Here is a 21857-nt window from a genome sequence, read left to right as displayed (position 1 = left end):
TTATTCTGAATGCTCCTCGCATTGAGGCACAGAGCCTTCAGGCTTGTCCTTTTAAACATACTTTGCCCCTTTATATTTTTGCTGTAATTTGCCCATTTTTGCTTTTTGCCTTGGGTTTCTCTGCCCTCCACTTTTACTTTTCTTCTTTCTATCTTTTGCTTCTGCCTCCATTTTATTTCGCTCTGTCTCCCTGCATAGGTTCCCATCCCCCTGCCATGTTAGTTTAACCCCTCCCCAACAGCACTAGCAAACACTCCCCCTAGGACATTGGTTCTGGTCCTGCCCAGGTGCAGACCGTCCAGTTTGTACTGGTCCCACCTCCCCCAGAACTGGTTCCAATGTCCCAGGAATTTGAATCACTCCTTTCTGCACCGCTCCTCAAGCCACATATTCATCTCAGCTGTCCTGCGATTCCTACTCTGACTAGCATGTGGCACTGGTAGCAATCCTGAGATTACTACTTTTGAGGTCCTACTTTTTAATTTAGCTCCTAGCTCTCTAAATTTGTCTTGTAGGACCTCATCCTGTTTTTTACATTTATCGTTGGTACCTATATGCACCACGACAACTGGCTGTTCACACTCCCTCTTCAAAATGTCCTGCACTCGTTCCGAGACATCCTTGACCCTTGCACCAGGAAGGCAACATACTATCCTGGAGTCTCGGTTGCGGCCGCAGAAACATCTTATCTATTCCCCTTACAATAGAATCCCCTACCACTATAGCTCTCCCACTCTTTTTCCTGCCCTCCTGTACAGCAGAGCCACCCACGGTGCCATGAACTTGGCTGCTGCTGCTATTAACAGCATAATAAGTGATAATTATTGCTGAACAACCTCTATGGCCCTGAAAAATTAATTTTACAAGTGTGGAGTCTTATTCTCTCAGAAGAAAATTAATGTTGCCGATTTTATTTTGAAGTAATAGTTACAATAATTGTAACTTTTTCTGCTTGTCTCTTTTATCTCTCCCTTAATCACATTAGCATTTCCCAATCTTTATTTCACTTCATGCAAATGGATTTACATGTAATTTATATTTCCTGCATTTTACTTCCTGGTTTGCAGTCTGCATGTCTCAGTGAGGATGCATCAGTCTGATTGGTTGAAGTGCCTCGCTGTTGCTTGTCCTGTTCACAGATGCTACAGATTCCCTAGAGATGGCACTGCACTAAAACAATCAGCAGATTAGTAGAAATCCCCGCTGACAAGCCCGCGAAAAGTCTCTGGGCAACTATATGCGAAAAAGTTATTTCTGCACCACAGAGAGCAAAATCCAGACCTCTGTCTGTGTAAAGACCACCATGTTGACAAGCAACCCATTAATAGCCGGGTGAACACATTTTTGAGCAGGAAGGTTTCCAACCCAATTGCAAAACGTGGCAAAAGAAGGCATCCCTACTATGTGTCTGGATGGTGAGTAGATAGCCAAAATTTGTGACGGCCACAGATCTAGAAACAGATTGGAGCAGAAATATGCATCCAAAAAAGTTACCAAATTCCTGATTGCTATTCCAAAGCTGATCTATCATTAAATAAATTTGGGATGTATTGCAAAGCATTCAGGAATTATTCCCCACCTAACAGCACTGTGGGAGTACCTTCACCACTTGGACTGCAGCAGTTCAAGAATGCAGCTCACCACTCCTTCCAAAGGGCAACTAGGGATGGGTAATTAATGTTAGCCTTGCCAACAACACCCACATCCCGAGAATGAATGAAAATAATTATTTAATTTTTATCTTCAACCACAAGAAAACCATTATTGCATCTCTCAAGCAGCTCTAAGGTGCTTTTTCTACAGTTAACTACTCTGAAGTACAGTTACCTCATTAAAGAGAATTCCAGAATCATAAAAATGCAGTATGAATCTCCTTATGAAATGCCAGGGCTGTAGAACTCGCCACTGAACAGACACCCACCCTAAGCATTGCCTTAGGTATTGTGCACCCCGCTGCATTCCAGAATATTAGCACAATATCCTCATTTACTTTTTGAAAACGCTGCTAAATTCACAAAACTCATTGTATAAGTAGAAAGCTGTTGATAATGGGGATGATATTAACACAACAAACATGATAACAGTACCAACCCATTTCCTGTTTTGACAGCAGTTTTCTGATATATTCTAAAACTTTGTGTTCAGAGTTGCAGAAACAGTGCTCATGGAAACCTTTGTCCTTGGATTCTAAGCAGCTGGACTCATATGTTTCCTGGGTCAGGAAAGGCACTGATTGCTTATGGCATTGAAATTATTCCACACATTCTATATTCCAGACTTTCGTTTTGTTTTCTTTTCAAAAGAACATGCATTTTCCAATATAAAGTACAATTTAATTTAACTTTAATGCTTTCTTAAAATTACATTCTTTTCTATGCTTTCTGTCTCATTATGGTAGCCAGAAGTCAACAAATCCAAAAAGGAGATACTGGCTTGACTTCACCGGAAAAACTTACAAAACCTGAACCAAAGACAGAAACAGTGAAGCCTAAAAGTTCCTCCACTACACCTACTAGTCCAAAAACACCACCTCAAATTCTCAAGCCCAGCAATGTGGGACGTCCTAGTATTCCTCAAAAGCCTAGGCCCAGCTGGAGCACAGGTGAGTAGAAGTTGCAGCACTAATCCATCAACTGAACGATTGGGGATCAATGGAGAAGATGTTTAGAAAAATAGATGAACAAAGATATGGTTACTCATGAACATGAATAATTGAAGGCTCATAAAAGGATTGGACCTAATGGAGTGCATCTGAAAGAAAGAAAGAAATTGAATACAACCTACTGTGCTTAAACTATACTGTAGTCTTCGGAACAAGTAATAGTAGAAGTTGGATAATAGCCATTGGATTCCAATCTTTAATAAGGACATAAGTACAGAGGGGTGCAAGAGTTGTCACTGGGCCATTATCATTCACCTGTTATTGGTCTTCTCAAAGGACACAAGCTGGAATAGGTCTCCTACTCTGTCATTGGGTAATCCAGTAAGGTCAGGACAGAGGAGAATACGGAAAGAAAAATAATTCAGCCACCTTGCTTCACCCTGTTGTATAGGTCTGTGTGGTGGATTTGTAATTATCATTTTTATCTCATTCCTGACAAGCCAAGCAGTTTATAGTTCATCCCTTTCATGTCTGTTCAAGTAATAATGTTCCATAAAGTATTGGCGAGACCCAAATGTAGGCCTCCCAAATCCGTGCCTATCTTTCCCGCGACTCCATGTTTGAATCCCTTTCACAAAATTACATTTTGGTATTGGAAAGAACACACACAATTACAAGTAGGACAGTTCTTGGGCTAAGCTCACTGACCTATGAGGCGGCATGCAGAGCTACAATTGATGCAGTAGTAACAATAAATTCTGTTCCACTGAAATAATGGGTCACGATAATATACATTAGATGCAACAAAATTCAATTCATTTACCGTGAAGCAAGATTCTGTTCAGTATTAGTTAAGCCAGGTACATTACAAAAACATATGTTTGCTTCTCATCAACTTAATTTATAATGCAAAAATAAGATCTTGCTGCACAATAAAGATGAATGAGATACAGTGGGGGGGAAAATTGCGATCGAAGGCTTCCTTCGTATGAACGCATCCGACCCGAAAAAAATCTACAAAACTACCTGTTAGTCCCGGAGAAACATACGATTCCAGTCTGAGGCCTTCATTCTCTGCGCAGCGTCCAGGGATCTGTCTTCCACATACAGACTTCTATGTTGCAATCACGTGGGCCTGGACCACCAATCACTAGGTAGTATTCTCATTGATAATAATGGGAACTCTGTTTGTACAGAGTTCCCATTACTATCGAGAATAAGCCCCTAAAATACTGAAACACAGCACAATAAATTAAAAAAAATCTCATAAATTTAAAATTAATTGAAATTAAATGTTTTAGAAAAAAAATAGGGTTAAAAATAAACTTACCTTAATGGACAGGATTTTTTACATAAAAATGAATGATTAAATTTAATTTTTCTATGTTTTATAAGTGTTACACTTGTAAAAGTAAGCTATACATCAGGCATAAAAGTTTGAAGGACATTCACTGGGCATGAGTTGGGCATGTAGCACAATCTCTGCTGCGTGGACAACCTTCCTCTGGGGATGCGTAGAATCTGTTTGAAGAAATTTTGACAGATCGGAAAAGCTGGATTTTGGCACATGCGCATTGCATCCCAGGAACCGGCTTTTGCAAAGCTTTGCCAGATCTGCGCACACTTCGTAAGCACCCGGCGAGGCTACAATTTTCGGCCCAGTATGTGTGCAGTTTGTGCTCTCTTTTTAACCACTCCTTTAACTCCCTTCTCCAACCCATTGAAAGTTTAAGATCATAACAAACTTGTACGAAGAAAATGGAAAAGCGCACGGATTAAAAAAAAGACTTGGATTTATATAGCATCTTTTATGATCACCGGACATCTTAAAGCGCGTGTACCTGGTAGTCCAGGAGATTCACAGTCCTGGCTTCTCCGGATGCTCGCGGGTAGAGGCTCACGTATCTCAGGGACGCTCGTGGTTCGCAAGTGCTTCTGGGATCATGCGGGCCGGCCCAACCAATAAAAGAAGGGAATCCCCATTCATGTTTATGGGGATTCTGTATGTATGGAAACCCCATAAGTATGAATGGGGATACCCTCAAAATACCTCCACGCATCAAATAAATAATTTTAAAAACATTACATATTTAAAATTTATTAAAATGCCATTTAATTAAATATTTAAAACAAAAATTTATTTTTTTGAAAAATAAATGTACATGTTTTAAAGGGGCTAAAATAAACTTTCCTTATTGTACAGGTTTTTTAATGTATAAATGATAAAATTTGATTTTTATGTTTTTTTTAAACTCTTATGCCTGGTAAAAGCAGACCTTACACTTTTACCAGGCATTCGCTGGGCAGCAGTTGGACAAATAGCCCAGCTCTCTGCCCACAGAGGCCCCTTTCCCGGGGGTACGGATGATCCGTCGAAAACTCTTGACAATGCAAGTTCCGGGTTTTCGTGCATGTGCTTCCCGTACGGGCCAGAAATTACGACCCAATTTTTTAAAACTTTTTTGTTGTGTTCCCTAAAAATACCTAAAGCACGTGAGCCAAAGTAATCATCAAAATAGTCATCCCACTTACAGCAAGAAAGAAGTACAAGCAGGATAGTCAGGACATCGTGTGGCTGCTCTAACTCTTCAGAGTGCATATTGATGTGACCGCTTTGTTAAAATTTAGGTTTTTATTCATTTTCTCTTTCAGTGCTGTAGCGGCAGTTCCCAGAAGCAGAAATTGTTCCTGACCATTTGAAACATGTACCTTTTCAATAATCCATCCTTTGAGCTTTGTGGCCTAATAATTTAACAAGTACCCTAGTTGCATTTATTTGTTTAATGGATTAAGTGGGCTATAACATTCATTTCAGAATTGCTGATATTAAACTCAAAGGCCAAAATGGCTAATGTTAACAATTAATTAGAAATTATAAAATACAAAAATTTGACAAAATAATAAAAGTACCATATGAAATGGTATGGGAAGTGCCTATAACATGTCAATTGCAGCCAAATCTCTAATAATTGATGGAAAAAGTTCAATATTTGCCAATTTTAACCTGTGTTTATTCTCCTGTACCGCTTTCAGTAGCAGTGTAATGAATTATAAAATGAAGTAAATAAAACAATCCACATATGGGCCGGAATCTTCCCAACCCTGTGAGTGTGGGTTTGGAGGCGGGTGCACTATCAAAGTGGCCCTGATTGGCAGCGGGTCGTGATCTCGCTCCACACCCACCTCCGTATGAGTTTCTGACCTGTCATGTCTGCAAGCAGATTGCAGACCCGACACCAAGCGGCGGGCCACTTCATTAACATACTTAACAGGTAGTTTAGTGCTAGTTAAGAGGATTAAAAGCAGGCACTTTCAATTTTACCAATTGTTTGATGTGATTGCCGTCCCACAAGGAACACGGCAAGTAAGTGGAGTCAGGTTCTCGTTGACTCTCTATTGCTTTGGCAACTGCAGAAGTGGTATAAAAACTACCATTTCACAGCTGTTCACTTTCCAATGTCAGAAGATGAAGCCTTCAGGATTTGGAAGAAACTTTTGAGCTGTATGCAGGTTGGAAGTGTTTGCAGTGAACTGTCTGTTCACTGTCACCTCCTTGGAGCAACCTCTCTCACCATTGACAGATCGCTTTTGCCATTTCAGCCTCACCTGCCATCTATTCCAGCAGCATCGGTGCCCTTGACAAAATCTTACCTTGGTCCTCAGAATCCCACCACGATCAGCCCCAACACCAACATCACTAAATACACCAGTATCACCAGTAGCAGCACCAACCTTCTCCACAATCACCTGATGCTGCACAAGGCATCGGCATCCCACCACATTGCTGCCCGGGAGGCCAGCAATGACCTCACCATGGCCACATTTATTTTATTTGATGCTGTACACCCTGACTACCACATGATGTGCCAAGTTGGCAGCACCCCACGACCAGGTCCATAAAGCATCCCTGGAATGTCCAAGCTATTCCTTTCACATTCATCACCATTGTGGGGGTTACCTTTATGTCTTATTCATTACAACTCACTAAACCACTTCCAAAGGTGCCCACAAATCTGTCCAAGAACACAGTGTTGAAAATAAAGATTTCAATGTTTGACACCACATCAACATAAACTCTGCATTGGCTAAAGGACCCAAGTGCAACCCTTGTGTGAGGGGTGGCTATTGAGATGGGGAACTGATAAATAGATTGCAAGAGAGAGGGATGGGTGGAGGTGCAAGATAAGTTGTTGTGAGTAAGGGGTAGAGTAGGGAAGGCAGAGTGATGGGGATGTGATGAGTGGCACAGCAGGATGGCTTTGCGGTAATGTTTCCTGATCAACTGAGATCATTGAAAGGTTTGCCCCACTGCAGTATGGTCCTCTTAATGACATCCCTGCTTGTGCCATCCTGTACAATATGCAACTAGGTGGCATTGGTGTCCTGGGGAGGTCCCTTCCGCCCATTGACAGGGAAGAGAACCTCCCTGCGTGCTGTGACTCCCTCCATAAGTATCTGGAGGGAGTCATGGGAGAGCCTGGGTGCAGCCGTGCATCTCTCTGCAGTCATGGTCAGTGTTTGCAGCACCTCAATGCTGTAGAACTCTGACGGAAGAACTGTCAAAATCATTGTGGGCATGGTCCCTTTAAGGAAACCAGCTGGTGATGCGTCATCAAATGACGTCATCAGACCGGCTTCCTCTTAACTGGACAGGAAGCCCGCAGGGCGGGCTTAACAAGTACAATATTTGGAGGATTCGGGACAGAGGGCGGGCTCGTGTCGGAGGCAGGTTTACTACACGCCACCAACCTCAGCCGCACTCAACTTGCCGCCTGTGGCGAAATCGCGGCCAAGGAATGGAACAGAGTCCTCCGTTTGACTAGATACCAGAACTCAAAAGATGCTGTTGAACTGAAGCAAAATATACCCCTTTAAATTAATTCTTCTGAAATCATGTTTTCAGGCAAACACAGCAATATTACATGCCATGTGTAGGGTGAAAGTAAAATCTAGTTTGAAACAAATGGAGCTTGATAAAAATATTCAAGACAGAGATCAATAGATTTTTGGATACAAAGGGAATCAAGGGATATGGGGAGAGTGTGGGAAAGTGGAGTTGATGCAGACCAGTTAGGAAACTACATTTGTATCTGCAAAGATCCAAGCCCGTTCAACACATTACTAGTGTGTTAGTTTAAGGTAAACCAGACAGTATAACAAATGTCTATTACTTGCATTGATGCGGCCATTAGTAATTTAAATTAGTATGATCTAAGTTCAAAGATGCCATCTCCTTTAATTTAAAATGAAGCCAGGCAAAATTCCAAATTTACACATGTTCAAAAGTGTCTGTGGTTTTATGTCCAGAGAAATAATACTTGCCATTGGGCTAGTGCCAGTAGTATTATAATGTTGTCCAAATTGTTCTATAAGAACATAAGAAATAGGAGCAGGAGTAGGCTATTGGAGCCCCCTATCGTGCTCCACCATTCAATAAGAGCATGGCTGAACTTCTACATCAATTCCACTTTCCCACACTTTCTCCATATCCCTTGATTCCCTTTGTATCCAAAAATCTATTGATCTCTGTCTTGAATATTTTCATCAACTGAGCACGCACAGCCCTTTGGGGTAGAGAATTCTAAAGATTCAGAACCCTCTGAATGAAGACGTTTCTCCTCATCTCAGTCCTAAATTGCTGACCCCTTATCCTGAGACTGTGACCCCTAGTTCTAGACTCATCAGTCAGGCAAAACAATCAGCATCTATCCTGTCAATCTCTCTTGGAATTTTATATGTTTCAATGAGATCAACACTCATCTTCTAAACTCCACAGAATATAGGACCATTCTACTCATTCTCTCCTCATAGGACAGCCCTCTCATCCCATGAATCAATCTAGTGAACCTTTGTTACACCCCCTCTAAGGAAAGTATATCCTTCCTTAGGTAACGAGACCAAACCTATACACAGTACTCCAGGTGTGGTTTCACCAAAGCCCTATATAATTGCAAAAAGACTTCTTTACTGTTGTACTCCAACTCCAACTTGCCATTTGGCTTCCTCATTGCTTGCTGTTACTTACATCTTAACTTTCTGTGATTCATGTACAAGGAACCCCAGCTCCTCTAAATATCAAAATTGACGAGTCTTTCACCTTTTTTTAATGTTCTGCTTTTCCATTCTTCCTACCAAAATGATAATTTCACACTTCCCCACATTATACTCCATCTGCCACCTTCTTTCCCAATCACTTAACTGGTCTAAATCCCTTTGCAGCCTCTTTACATCCTCCTCACAGCTTACTTTCCCACTTAGCTTTGTATCATCAGCAAACATGGATATATTACACTCAGTCCCTTTATCTAAGTCATTGATATCGATTGTAAATAGCTAAGGCTCCAACATTGATCCTTGTTACTCCCTGCCATCCCAAAAATAACCCGTTTATTCCTATTCTCTGTTTTCTGTCCATTAACCAATCCTCACTCCATGCTAATATATTACCTCCAATCCCATGAGCCGTAATTTTGTGTAACACCTTATTGAATGTCTCCTGAAAATCCAAATATATGTACTACATCCACTAGTTCCCCCTTATCCACCCTGCTCGTTAAAACCTCAAAAAACTCTCATAGATTTGTTAAACACGATTTCCCTTTCATAAAACTGTTGACTCTGCCTAATGATATTGTGATTTTCTAAGTGCTCTGTTACCATGTCCTTAATAATAGATTCTAGTAGTTTCCCTAATACTGATGCCAGGCTAGCTGGACTATTGTTCGCTATTTTCTCTCTCACTTCTTTCTTGAACAGCAGCGGTACATTTGCTACCTTCCAATTCTGGAAGATCAAAACCGGTGCATCCACTATCTCTGCAGCCTCCACTTTTAAGACTCAAGGATATAGGCCATCAGGTCCAGGGGATTTGTCAGCTTTTAGTCTCATTAATTTTTCCAGTACTTTTTCTTTACTGAATTAGTTACTTTAAGCTCCTCATTCTCATTAGACCATTGGTTCCCCACAAATTCCACTATGTTCTTTGTGTCTTCGACTGGGAAGGCAGACACACAATATTTGTTTAACGTCTCTGCCATTTCCTTTTTCCCCATTATAATTTCTTCTCCTAAGCGACCCATGTTTACTTTAGCTAATCTCTTTTTACATGCATGTAAAAGATCTTACAATCTGTTTTTATATTACTTGCTCGTTTACTCTCGTATTCTATTTTCTCCCTCTTTATCAATTTCTTAGTCATCCTTTGCTGATGTTTGAAGCCCTCCCAATCCTCAGGCTTACTACTCTTTTTGGCAACATTGTATGCCTTTTGTTTTAATCTAATAACTGCCCTTAACTTCTCTAAATATGCCACTTTTACAGTCGTGTTTTTATTCCTCAGTGGAATGTATATCATTGAGATTTATGAATTAGTTCATTAAATGTTTGCCATTGCTTATCTACCATCATATCTTTTAATCTAATTTCATAATCTACCTCTACCAACTCGTCTCTCCTCCTCCGTAATTGGCTTTGTTTAAATTTAAGACCTTAGTTTTGGACTTAGACACATCACTCTCAAACACAGTACAATTGTACTCTCTACTAGAAACTGGATTTGATGGATTACTTATAGTTGGTCTTTCTCATCAGTTGGAGACAGAAGAGCATTTAAAACTCATCTAATTTACATTTATACTTGTCTGATATTTACATTCATACATTTATACTTGTACAAAAATATGCAATTAATCAAGTGATTTGATAGTTGAAAACACATCCATACTGCAGCAACTAGTATAGATATTCAGTTGCATATTAATGAAAATACGATGTATGTTTTGTAAAATTTCCATTACGATTCGTGCTGCTTATAGGGGGGAAAGTAACTGACTAAACCCTTTGTAAATTTGACCCATAATTTGTTGGAAAAGGGTTAATTGAGATCACTGAATGCAAAGCAGTTGTTTTACTCAAGACATTGATAATATTATATGTGGATAAACAACATTAACAGGAAGTGATGCCATTGTTACTCCATGTTATAGAGGAAAACCCAGAATCACCGTCTGGTCACTCTTCCCCCAAAGTTGCTCTGGTCCCACCTGTTCTAAGGCGAATACCATCGGATAAAGATGGACAGTGCAGCCCTCCTTTCAGTGGGCCCAGCAACTGGTCGTCTTCACATGAAGGTAGGCTGACATCACTTAATGTAAGGCAAGGGAGGCAAATAGAATTTCTGAAGTTGGAGGGCAGGATGGGCTTCTTGGATTGTTTCACTGAAGTGCAATTGAACAATACAGCAGACAGTTAACACTTTAACCTGTATTACCTCTGTCACCTTACCAGTAACCCGAAAGAATCAGACCAGATATTCTGCCAGTAATTCAGTAGAAGAACACTCAGTATTGAGTTTATGAATGTTAAGGCACATGTATGTATTTAAAACTTGAGAAAAGAATCATATTTCTGCAGTTTATCTAGAACGCACGAGCTTGTTCTGTCCGGTACCTGCTTGGTTCTGATTGGAGACTGGTAGGGGTCTGGTATGTGTTGGGTTGAAGAGTTGTAAACTGGTGGTGTACAATAGCAATAAAGTTTGTAAAAAGATGATGTATTAGAAGGTTAGATATGCAAATGTAAATTCCCTGCATTTACACTTAATTCTGTAATTGCCAATAATGCATATCTTTTCAGTTATTGCAATTGTACGAACCACTACAAAGTGTGAACCATCTTGTATGCATTTTACATACTGAAAATAGTCACAAAATGTATGTTTCTTCATGCATTTTCATTTGTTTGTCTCCATAAACTGAAGCAAAGGTAAATTTGCAAAAGAAACAAAATATATAATGAAACACACAACTTCTGCGCTAGGGATTCTAGTGATGATTTGTGATCATTTAAAATCTGAATAATGAGCATTTCTAAGCATTTAAATGTCAAAACGACTCTAATTCAGTAGTGTTGGTCAACTACACAAATGTGCCTTTCATGTTTTAAACATTTTGAACAATATTTAAGTAGTGAGACGAGGAAGATTATTTTATACTAACATTGAGCTGTGATGTCTGGAAGGGAGGCAGCATGTATCACTTTGAAAATTTACAGATGGTAAACCAGAAAGAAGTTTTCAGTTTCCTAGAATATATATATATTTTTTAAACTGTAAATCTGTTCAAAACAAGAAACAGAAAACAAATCTTCATAAATTCTTAAATGGAGAATTTCTGAACAACAAGAAAACTTAGTGAGCTAAAGGTCAATGTAGACCTTCTTCAGGTGTATTTTGTGCTGCTTCATTATGCATTGAATGTGTGTATGAAGTAAAGATTAAAAAGTGCCCTTTTTCCCGGTAGAGCTATTTGGACTTGATAGTAGAGCTGACACAGAGCATGATTCTGAAATGGCAAAAAATGGAGTGCGTGTCAAAAGAACACTGAGACAATCATCAACTGGTGCAATGAATGATGCGAGCGAGATTGAACGCAAGAAATCACAGCCAATAACTGGTCAGAACTTTTGCCTTCCTGGTGTGGTGGTGGGTAAAGTTGGCACCAGCAAATAGACAATTTATTTAGAGACTTCCATACAAACTAATATTTGCATATATGGCACAACAAATTACAAAACTCTAACTGTAGTACATAATTGTATTATTGGATCTGGTATAATGGCATTTTTACATCATAACCCGAGAAAAGGTTTGAGTTGGGCTCATGCAGAATGGATGTAAAATCCAAACCAGAATTGATGAGCTTAAATGCTGAAGCATAAACCTGTCTGATTTTAAAAACTGTTAATTTGCTCTCTCTCAAATTATAAATCTTCCATGGCTATTGAGTTTGTACTTATATTTTGGATCACCTAACAGCCTGCAAGTCTGGAAGAGACTGGACTGGACTGCTACACAATAGCTTTGAGACATTTAGGCATGCAATGCAGCAGTCCTGTTTACAAAAGCCAGGATACATACCATCCATCCATGAGTGGCACGGACTGTAAGCACACATTTTTTCTATTGGATTACTATAAATTTGCTGGTGCCATTTTCATGCTTGGAGGCAGATCTTGTAATTGAAAACTGTAGTATCTCCTTCCCTGTCTCGTGTTTATTTTATACACTCAGAATCAAGCAACCTGTGAAATTTATGTACCGGGGATTCCATTATAACCGTGACTTCTGTTGAACTCGCATAAAATTAGCATTTTTTTAAAACATTTGGAATGATGACAAAAATTAAGAAGCTAGTTTATTGAGTTAAATCTAAGCTTCCAAAAGGACCAGGGATAGGGATGCTACAATTGTGATAGTTTTGCTTTGATGTTCGTCCTCATGGTGGTGGAATTTGATTTTTGGTTTAACAAAAACTTTCAAATTTCAGCAAATATGTCAACCACACAAACTTTGCCACTAATATTTGTGTGCCACAAATTAAGTGTTCATTTCATTCATTTTCTTTGTGATCACCATGTGAACATACACTGTGTGCTGTATTTCCTGAATACATGAATTCAGGTTGATGAATGGAGTCACTGCAGGATATATTTCATCGGTTTGGGAATAGAGCTATTTAATTTTCTGCACCTCCTCTTTGACCTTTCCTGTGTGTATAAGCCTTTCATCCCCTAACTACATCCTTGAAACATGTGATCTCTGTGTATGTAAAGAGATTGGGTAACTTTTAATGAAAATTACTGTGAGTTTACACAGTTTCTTGCTCAGAAGAGGCTACGGTATTGATTGGTTAGTCCTTTGCAATTATGGACATAGATTGTCCATATTAATCTATTCTATCCTTAAGTTTCCAATTCTGCTCAGATTGTGAAGATGAATTGCTGGATTTAGTTCACTTTGCTGATTTTCATCCCTCTCATAGGAACAGAAATAGGCCATTCAGCCATTCGAATCTGCTCTGCATTCAATTAGATCATGGCTAATCTGTACCTCAACTCCATTTACCCGCCATAGCTCATTATCCGTTGATATCCTAACCTAACAAAAACTCATCTTCTGAATGCATTGATTCCTTGCTGCGTTACGGTTCTACGGGAATTAGGCAACCATGTTCCCTTTAAGCTGCGCGGCAAAGTTTCAACCTAGTCCATACCATCTGTTCTTTTTCACCCATTGTTGCCAGCAGTGTTCTCAGTTGATTCATTCATCAGAAGTTGATCAGTGTTTTGTTGTGATCTCTGGGTTCTGAGTTTCTTCCAAGAGCCTTTCAGAATCTATAGTGTGAGGTAATGAATTTGGGGAGAGCTAACAAGGCATGGGAATACACAATAAATGGTAGGATACTGAGAAGTGTAGAGGAACAGAGAGACCTTGGAGTGCATATTAGTTTATAGTCACAGGCCAGAATGGTACCTGCTTTCCCAGGTCCTCTTTGGCTTTGTGTCTTGTAATTTGGAGACGAACATGGTACACAGGTTGAGATGGGTTTTGGAAGTGTTTGTCATGGACTGGAGATACAGCTCTGGGGCAGTCAGCTTATAGTCAGATTTTTGGGATATTGGCCCAGTCAGGGATAATCTTTGTCTGCTCCCCTTTGACATGACCATCGAGGTTCTGGCAGAAGCTTTAGACATTCTCAGTACAGGCAAGAAGGCAGAGCACAGAATATCACTCTATGATAATGAAAGCATTTGCTTTATGTAACTTACCACTCCACCTAATTGCTCAGTATTTTCCAACATATCAAGGTTTTCGACTTGCTCTTAAGGTACAAACTTAATTATACCAAAATGAAAGATATGTCTATCAAACAGGACATTTCACACAAATCCATAGATTTTACCTCTTTGCATAGTCAGTATATTGCTTCAAACACACAGGCATATTAACTACCACACTCAATGACTTGTACAAAAGAAATGGTTCTCCACTCCCACTTCACCCCAGACCAGTAATACATAGGGCCTCAGAAAGATAAAAGAACCTTGCCCAAATCACTCTTGTGGAAAACCAAGCATAACAAAAATGAATACATTTCCCTATGAATGCCTACCTGTTCCAGTTGCTGACAGTTAAAGTTGTTGCCTAACAACTCCAAGATTGCAACAGACCCTTTTCCAAGTTCCTTTTTTGCAATTGAGAATCTGTTAATATATCTCAAATACCTACAACTCCCCAAGCACGGTAGAAGGTGCAACTTTCCCAAATTTCATTTGGGATTCCTACTCTAGCCTGGAATCTGGTCTTCCCTCTGAACATTGGACCAGGCGTTGAGGCTGAGCCCTCCCGGTTAATTCCCCTAGCACAACCTGCTCTTTGTAGATCACCATACTAGAAACACACATAAAAATCAAAAGAGGTTTGTATCACCCTGGAAATCTCTCTACCCTCTCTCCAATCTGGCTCTCTCAGGAATTCCTAGCTGCAACAATAGCATTAACAATAATTGGATTATGAACCTGACACATGCTGGACCAATTCTGACATGGAAACAGATTATGCTCATCTATCTGAAGACCAAGAAATTGCACCTCATGCAACATACCCTATGTACAAATGTATCCTATCCTCTGGGATTCTGACTTCCAAAACCTTTGACACAGAGCAGCTTTTTGATTTTATATTATGCTTCAAAACTTTGATTCAGTCTTTCACTAATGCCAGCTCTTTGTTTCAGCATTAAATGCCATGACTCCTTTCCAAGTAAGTAATTTAGTGACACCTATGTTGTCCTCCATTATCACGTGACTTAAGTATGTAACCTGCTCCAAACGCAGCACAAGGGTTTTACATGGCAGACCCATTCATCACAGCTACAAAGATGTAGAAGCTCCATTGCTCCGGGTGCAGTCATCTCTGTGCATTCCTACATTCTGAAGTCAAGACAGGAAATCAAATGTTAGCATGAAATGTTTCCTAAGAACAGCCTGCAAAGTTACAGTAATCACTAATGGTATTGTTTCCAGCCTCCAGGAAATCTTTCAATCTAATGACTTACACCACCAAGTAAAAATATTGAGGCAAATCTTCCTGATCTTGGGGCTACTCAGTTACCTGGCTGCAGTGATTACAAGGAAAACTGGGCAGAGAATAGCTCCAGGAGAATCTGTTCTGTTTTATCTACCAGTTCACCCCACAATTGTGTTGCCAGCAATTATATTCATAACTACAAATTTCCTCTGATGTCTAGTGCCGTACCTTCGTCCACTCTAACTTTCTCCCTTTCCTGCCCACACAAAGCAGACACCTGTTGCACTCATACTGGCATAGGTGCCCACCGGCAACATTTAACTTGACAGACTGTTGATACTCTGGCAGGGGTAGGAATGGAGCTCAGCAGCATAGCAAAGCAAGATTCCCACTACATCGTACTTATGGCGGTGGAGCAGGTCTGAGGTTTTTTGTCTTCAGTCTGTTTTTGGTAGAGATGGTGAAAAGAAGACCACTGAGAGAACTTCTTGATGTCTGTGAATAGTGCTAAGGGATCTTTTATATCCAGGTACAAAAGGGATCCTTGGTTTAAGATCTCATCCAAAAGATTTTCCCTTTGACGTTGCTGCACTCCTTCAGTACGAGTGTCAGCCTGATCAAGTCCGAGAGTAGTGCTTTAAACACAACCATCTGACTGCTAGTGGATTACTAACTGTAGGTGGAGGTTGAACTTCTGCCAAAGAAAAATAAATACTCAATGTATAACAAGTAATCTGCCATTTCCAGCAGCAATTGGTGCCTGTGGGTTGAAAGGGCCAACAGAAATAATCAATTTTAGCTATAAATGAACTGAAAAATCTGATAAATAGTTAAAAGTAAAAAATGGAAGACTAATATAATAATAGATTAATGAATCGCACAGTATTCTAAAAAATCATTTGGAATCGGTTCAGATGAAATGTTCAATCCAAATGTTTTGTTTAGCAAGAGTATTAAGGGATATGGAACCGAGGTGGGTGAACAGAGTTGAGATACAGATCAGCCATGATCAAAGTGAATGGCAGAGCAGGCTCGAGGGGTTGAATTGCCTACTCCTGTTACTATGTACCTAAATGAGTTGATGTTCCAACAAAGGTAGAAACCGCATAGTACTCAAATCTGTTTGAGTTCTGTTATAATTCATAAGGCAGTAGTAGTGAAGAAAAGGCACATTGGGCTAAAAATTGGAAATCGCTAAACACCTGCTGGGCTGGAGTTTACGGACACTGAAATTAATGGCGATGGCAGGACCGGGATATTGGTGCTGGTTTCTAATTAACATTAGCCCAGTGCTAAATTTACCATGCAAGGCCGTTTTCATGGCGGTAGTCCTGGCAGGAGGGCCAATGTAGCATGGCCGTAGTATCATTGCAGCAAGAATAGCCTTCTCTTAAAGCAAGACTTTCATTTTGGAAAGCAGTGTGGTCCCTTAAAGGGAACTGCCTTCTAAAATGAAAAAAATTTAAAAATAGAAAGCTTTTAGCCCTCGCAGCTAAACTACCTTCTGAAAAAAACTTAACAATTGCCTTCCGTATTAAAAAAAAAGGGGGGGAAAGTGTTTCAGTGCTTACACACATGGCTCAGTAAGCCAGGGAAGGGGCACCCAGTGTATCACACACAGCACTCCAGATTTGTGCAGAGGGACAACACTGCAAGAGAGATTCTCTAGCCACAGCGGCAGGAAGCCCTCCAGAAAGAAGGATGTGGGACCAGATCACCTAGGCTGTCACTGCCAGGAATGTCACCCCCATGACCTGGCTACAGTGCCCAGGCTACTGCATGAGCTCAGACATTGTGGCCAAGAGAACACTGTGATGGTCAGTAACGGGGGGGTGAAGGTAAGGTGTGGGTCAAATGGGGAATTGGGGTTCCTGTCACTGGTACCACAGGTGGATGATTCCAGCCAGAAAGGGGCTGTCTGTGTTGCATCCTATTCTTCTGCTCCCTCCTCTTCTTCCCTCTCTGAGCAGATGCTGTAAATCTGAACTGATAGCATAAAATGCTCAAAACACTCAGCAGGTCAGGCAACATCTCAACCTGAGACGGGAACCACTCCACGGATGCTGCCTGACCTGCTGAATATTTCCAGCATTTTCTGTCTCAGAGACCTTCCTTTACCATCTAAGGCCTTGCAGCATGCAGCAGGACTCCCTGCACATTTAAAAAAAAAAAAACTTTTTACATGTATTGCACCAAGCCACTAAATCGAAAAAATATTTTAAAATCCAGTCCAAAAGCTTAAATGCAAACTCACCTGAAAGATGTGTGTGTCCATTTAAGAAGTGCTGACCGTCTCTCAGTCTGTTGAACCCTCGCTTTTCAGAGCGAGCTTAGAACTCAGCGCAAAGGCCCAAATTCGCAGAGTGTGACATTAATCGGCATGACGCCACACTCTCCATATTAGAATGTCCAGGGCCAACACTGCTATCGGCACCGCTAAGGTCCTCACCAAAATGGCGATTGCCAAGTCTCGCACCAGAGATGGGCATTAGAGCGGCGGCCACCATTTTTTCCAGCATTGCGGTGCAAACGGCTGACGGTAAGTAGCTCAATTTCTGGGCCATTGTCCTTTGTACAATACCCGGTCGCTTTTAATTCCTCAAAAATGTACATGAATGGTATTTCTTTGAAGTTCATAAGCTCATCCAAATATTAAAACAGAGGTACCTCACATATCGACAGAATGCATATAAATGTAATGGTCCAAGAAATGTATGTTTCGCTTTTATGATGGTATAGTTGCTCCAAATATTTTGTGTGTTTTCTATATTTAAAAAAATAATGTCATCAAGTATTCTCAAGTTCCTTTATTTTTGACACAAATTCATTCAAATTTGTCTTTTTCTGTAACATGTTAATTTTTTTTATTACATAGCAGAAGCTATAGCATGTTAGAGGGGAACTCAACCAAAGAAAATAGCACATTAGCAATATTGCAACAATAATAAGCTTCAGTATAAATTGGCAACAAACACTTGACACAAGATTAAGCCAATTGTAGTATTGTCAAATTAAAATGAGAGGTATCATGTTGGGGGTATTGACAAGGGCTAAGCTGAGGGGAATCATGAAAGGCCATTCCAGGTCCAATATTGGAGTTGATTTAAACCAGGACAGCAAATCATGGCATCTACACCAGAAAAGTTATTGACATGATTTGTAGAGCTCTAAAGGATTAGTCCAACAAAAGGGAATGAGTATTTGGGGCAAACAAGTGCAAAGCACAGCAGGGAACTGGGGCAGTGAAGCCTACCACCACATCCCAACCTGGATTTTTTTCCATCTTTCACCACCACTGCTGCTGGGATGGCCAGGTTGAGGCCTAAAATCTGCCCATTCCTCCTTCATCTTCTACAGTGATTGTTTTACTGTAGCACCACTGGAGTGTTCCTCGGCGCCACTGGCGGACTCCTGCTTGCTCGTGGGGATGCAGCTTGGAGCTTGGTGTACATGCATAATGATCCCTTACCCAGTGGGGTCAGGGCAATTGTGAAATCGGAGCAAGGAATTAGACCGTTTGGTGAATATTTTAGAAGAAATCAATCACTGACCTATACATTCAGAAACTAGAAACGAGAGGTGCTGAAAATATACAGCATTTCTAGCAGCATTTGAACAAAGGACTAAGGTTAGCATTTTGAGTATCGATTCTTCATCCAGGAACTCCCATCGGAATAAATGTTTCCACCCAAAATGCTAACCTGTCATTTTTTGTTTCAGATGCTTTGTGTTGCCAGCATCTGCAATTTTTTCATCCTTTATTCATGAGAGGGTGAATGTATAATTTGGATTAACATTGCTTAAATTTTCATTGTTCTCTGACTCCGCATGTCTTGCGTGTTTATACTTGTTTCGTATTCTTAACTTATTCTTATTGCAATTTATATGTGAGGTAAGAGAAAGAACTTCCATTATGAGCTTACCAGCACCCTCTACCATCTTGGAGGCAAATTCATATCCTGACATGTTACATCTCCCAGTCGCGCAAGCTTATTGGAGGGAAGGTGCAAGTGGAAGTCAGGTACTTGTACATAGGAGGGGATGGTGACAGAAATGTCATCTGATGCTGCTATCGCACTCCAACTCGTGTCTACTTAAGAGTGGCAATGACTTGGAGTGACATGCCTGATCCAGCCCTTCTGCTGGAAAATGGTCTGTTTATAATTGTGAGCCTAAGGAGAGAAAAATCAAATGTTTTATTGCATATTCTCATTATTTCAGCCATTGTAATGCACAAGTGAACCAACTGTTACAGATTAATGAAGTAAATTACCAGCTTCTAGAATTCTCCCCATCGAGTTTGAAAGTATCTCCCAATTCATGAATTTTAGCTCTTAAGGTTTTCAAATAGGTATTAGTTTTGTTTACAGTTTATATCTGGAGAAATGTACTGTCATTAGCATCAAGCTGAACTGTATGCTTTGTACACTGGATGATCATAGCACAATTACAGGTTTGAATTCTGACCTATTGGTGATGGATTGGCTTTCCAGTATTTGAACTTCAGTCACTGAATAATGTTTTTATTTTTGCATTGGATTATTGGATAAGGATAAATTTCAAAAATTTCAATTGCTTCAGGACAAGGCTTTATAACCACCTCTGCCTTCGAGACTGTTTCAATATAAACCCAATTTTTTGATCATGTCCTCATGAACTATTAGTGATTCCATATACCAGTTGTGTATTTGTTCTATTTTACCTTGTTTAATATGTTTTAAAGTAATCTTTTCTTCTTCGTTGTTATTAAAAATCACCAGTACGCCAAAGTTCTGTGTCAGAAGCAAGTTCCAAGCAAAGCCTGCACTCCGAAGAAAGCAAGCCAGGCCGATTTTCTGAGAATCAAGAGTTGCGAGCGAAGGAGAAGATGTCCAAGAGAGAGCGGCAGCCTTCGAAAACAGAGGGGAAGAATGGCAGCAAGTCCAGCGATTCTGGAGAAGAAGGAGACAAAGACTACATATTTGTATAGAGGCTTTGGGGTAGGGAGGTTGAGCAGCACAAGAGCACACAGTGATACAAGTAATCAGGGTGTAAAAATGATCTAATATGTTTCTATTCACCAGCCAACCATCAAATTAATACTTTTTTAAAAAAACTGGAAAACAGCATCTGGATTCTTAGCTTCCAAAACAAACAATAATTTTTTTTAAACTTGATTCTTTAAAAGATTGTTTATTACATTTATTTACTGCATACATATTTTTATTTTCTTCCCCATGATTCCTATCTCTTCACTTCATCCCTTTCTCCTTCATACTTTTGACAAAAGTTAACATTCCTTTTTTTTAATTTTGCTTGCAAATGCCAGCAATTTCTCTCGTGTCCTGGAATTCTGTAAAGTAGCTGTGAGGAATACATGCCTTGTACAAGGATATTGTAAACCGAGCAACTGAACTGGAAACTTTTTAGGGTCGGCTTCTGTACAAGGTGCAGCAAGTTTACGGATGTACTCCTGTGTGCTTGTGTGTGTCAAATGCGCGCGCAAGATATAATCCTGTATGCAATTGAGCAAAGTAATTATACTAACGGAGCACACTAATGAAATAAATTTGTATAATTTATTATAAATAAAAAGGGGAGCTTGGTTAAGGGTTTGTAATCCTCTAGCAGGGCATCTTTTGTCCTCCAGATGTACAGATACTCCATTTCAGATTATGAAATCAGTTTTAATAAACATTGCCATAAGCACAATGAGCAAGAATATGTAAGGATGGTGGGTACATCTGGTGGGGTGTAACTTTTAGCAGTTTCATGTTAATGGACTATTGGAACAGGGAAGTTTATTTTTATTTTAATCATTAGGCTAGCCGATGATCTGTTTATCTACCCACTTTTACATTGAAATGATTTAATCATTATGCCTTCCAGTGGCATATATTGCTCACTGTAGGTTAGTTCCAGTGTAGAGGGGATTTCTTCATGTATATATTTGTACCAATAAAGAGAATGATTCTACAGTTTTGTTACCATTGCATTAATATGCTCAGTCACAGTTCATTACTACATGTTGCACTGGTTTTATCTTTGTACTGAGATGAAGGTGACAATGGACACAACATTCAATCACAGTGAAGGTAGTTGGAGTAATGTATGAGCAACAAGGTAGTAGTTCATTTTGAGACTAAAATTGAAAATTACTTATGAATAACTTGTGTATATATGATTTTATCGTTCTAATTTGCACTTGATCATATGCTTTATGGTTTTGGATAATGTTCACCATCTTCCCACTAAATGGCCTGACAATTCTGCCTTTCTTATGGTCTAAAATCTACATCCTTTCACCTTTTGCATTTGTACAGTGTGGATCCGAAGGGTAACAATGATTCCAATTGGCGTAAAATGAATGTTGGGATTAATGAGATTTTCACTTCTTCTTCAGTTAAG

At 39.8% G+C, this 21857-nt stretch overlaps 1 protein-coding gene across 5 annotated transcripts in view; it reads left to right on the top strand.

Moving 5' to 3' along the window:
• Positions 1 to 21425, top strand: part of LOC139264358 (F-actin-uncapping protein LRRC16A-like) — a 554868-nt gene extending 533443 nt beyond the window's left edge. For all 5 annotated transcript variants that reach the window (XM_070880668.1, XM_070880667.1, XM_070880669.1 and 2 more), the window contains 4 exons: positions 2399 to 2602; positions 10588 to 10731; positions 11902 to 12054; positions 20231 to 21425. In XM_070880668.1, the coding sequence (XP_070736769.1) occupies positions 2399 to 2602; positions 10588 to 10731; positions 11902 to 12054; positions 20231 to 20439 (710 nt within the window). In that variant the 3' untranslated portion in view covers positions 20440 to 21425. The remainder of the gene's footprint in view (positions 1 to 2398; positions 2603 to 10587; positions 10732 to 11901; positions 12055 to 20230) is intronic.
• The last annotated feature ends 432 nt before the right edge of the window (positions 21426 to 21857 follow it).

The sequence above is a fragment of the Pristiophorus japonicus genome, chromosome 5 (genome assembly GCF_044704955.1).
Source record: "Pristiophorus japonicus isolate sPriJap1 chromosome 5, sPriJap1.hap1, whole genome shotgun sequence".
In the NCBI taxonomy this organism is placed as follows: Eukaryota; Metazoa; Chordata; class Chondrichthyes; family Pristiophoridae; genus Pristiophorus; species Pristiophorus japonicus.
Note: the sequence above shows the minus strand (reverse complement) of the source record. Positions and strands in the feature narration are given on the sequence as shown.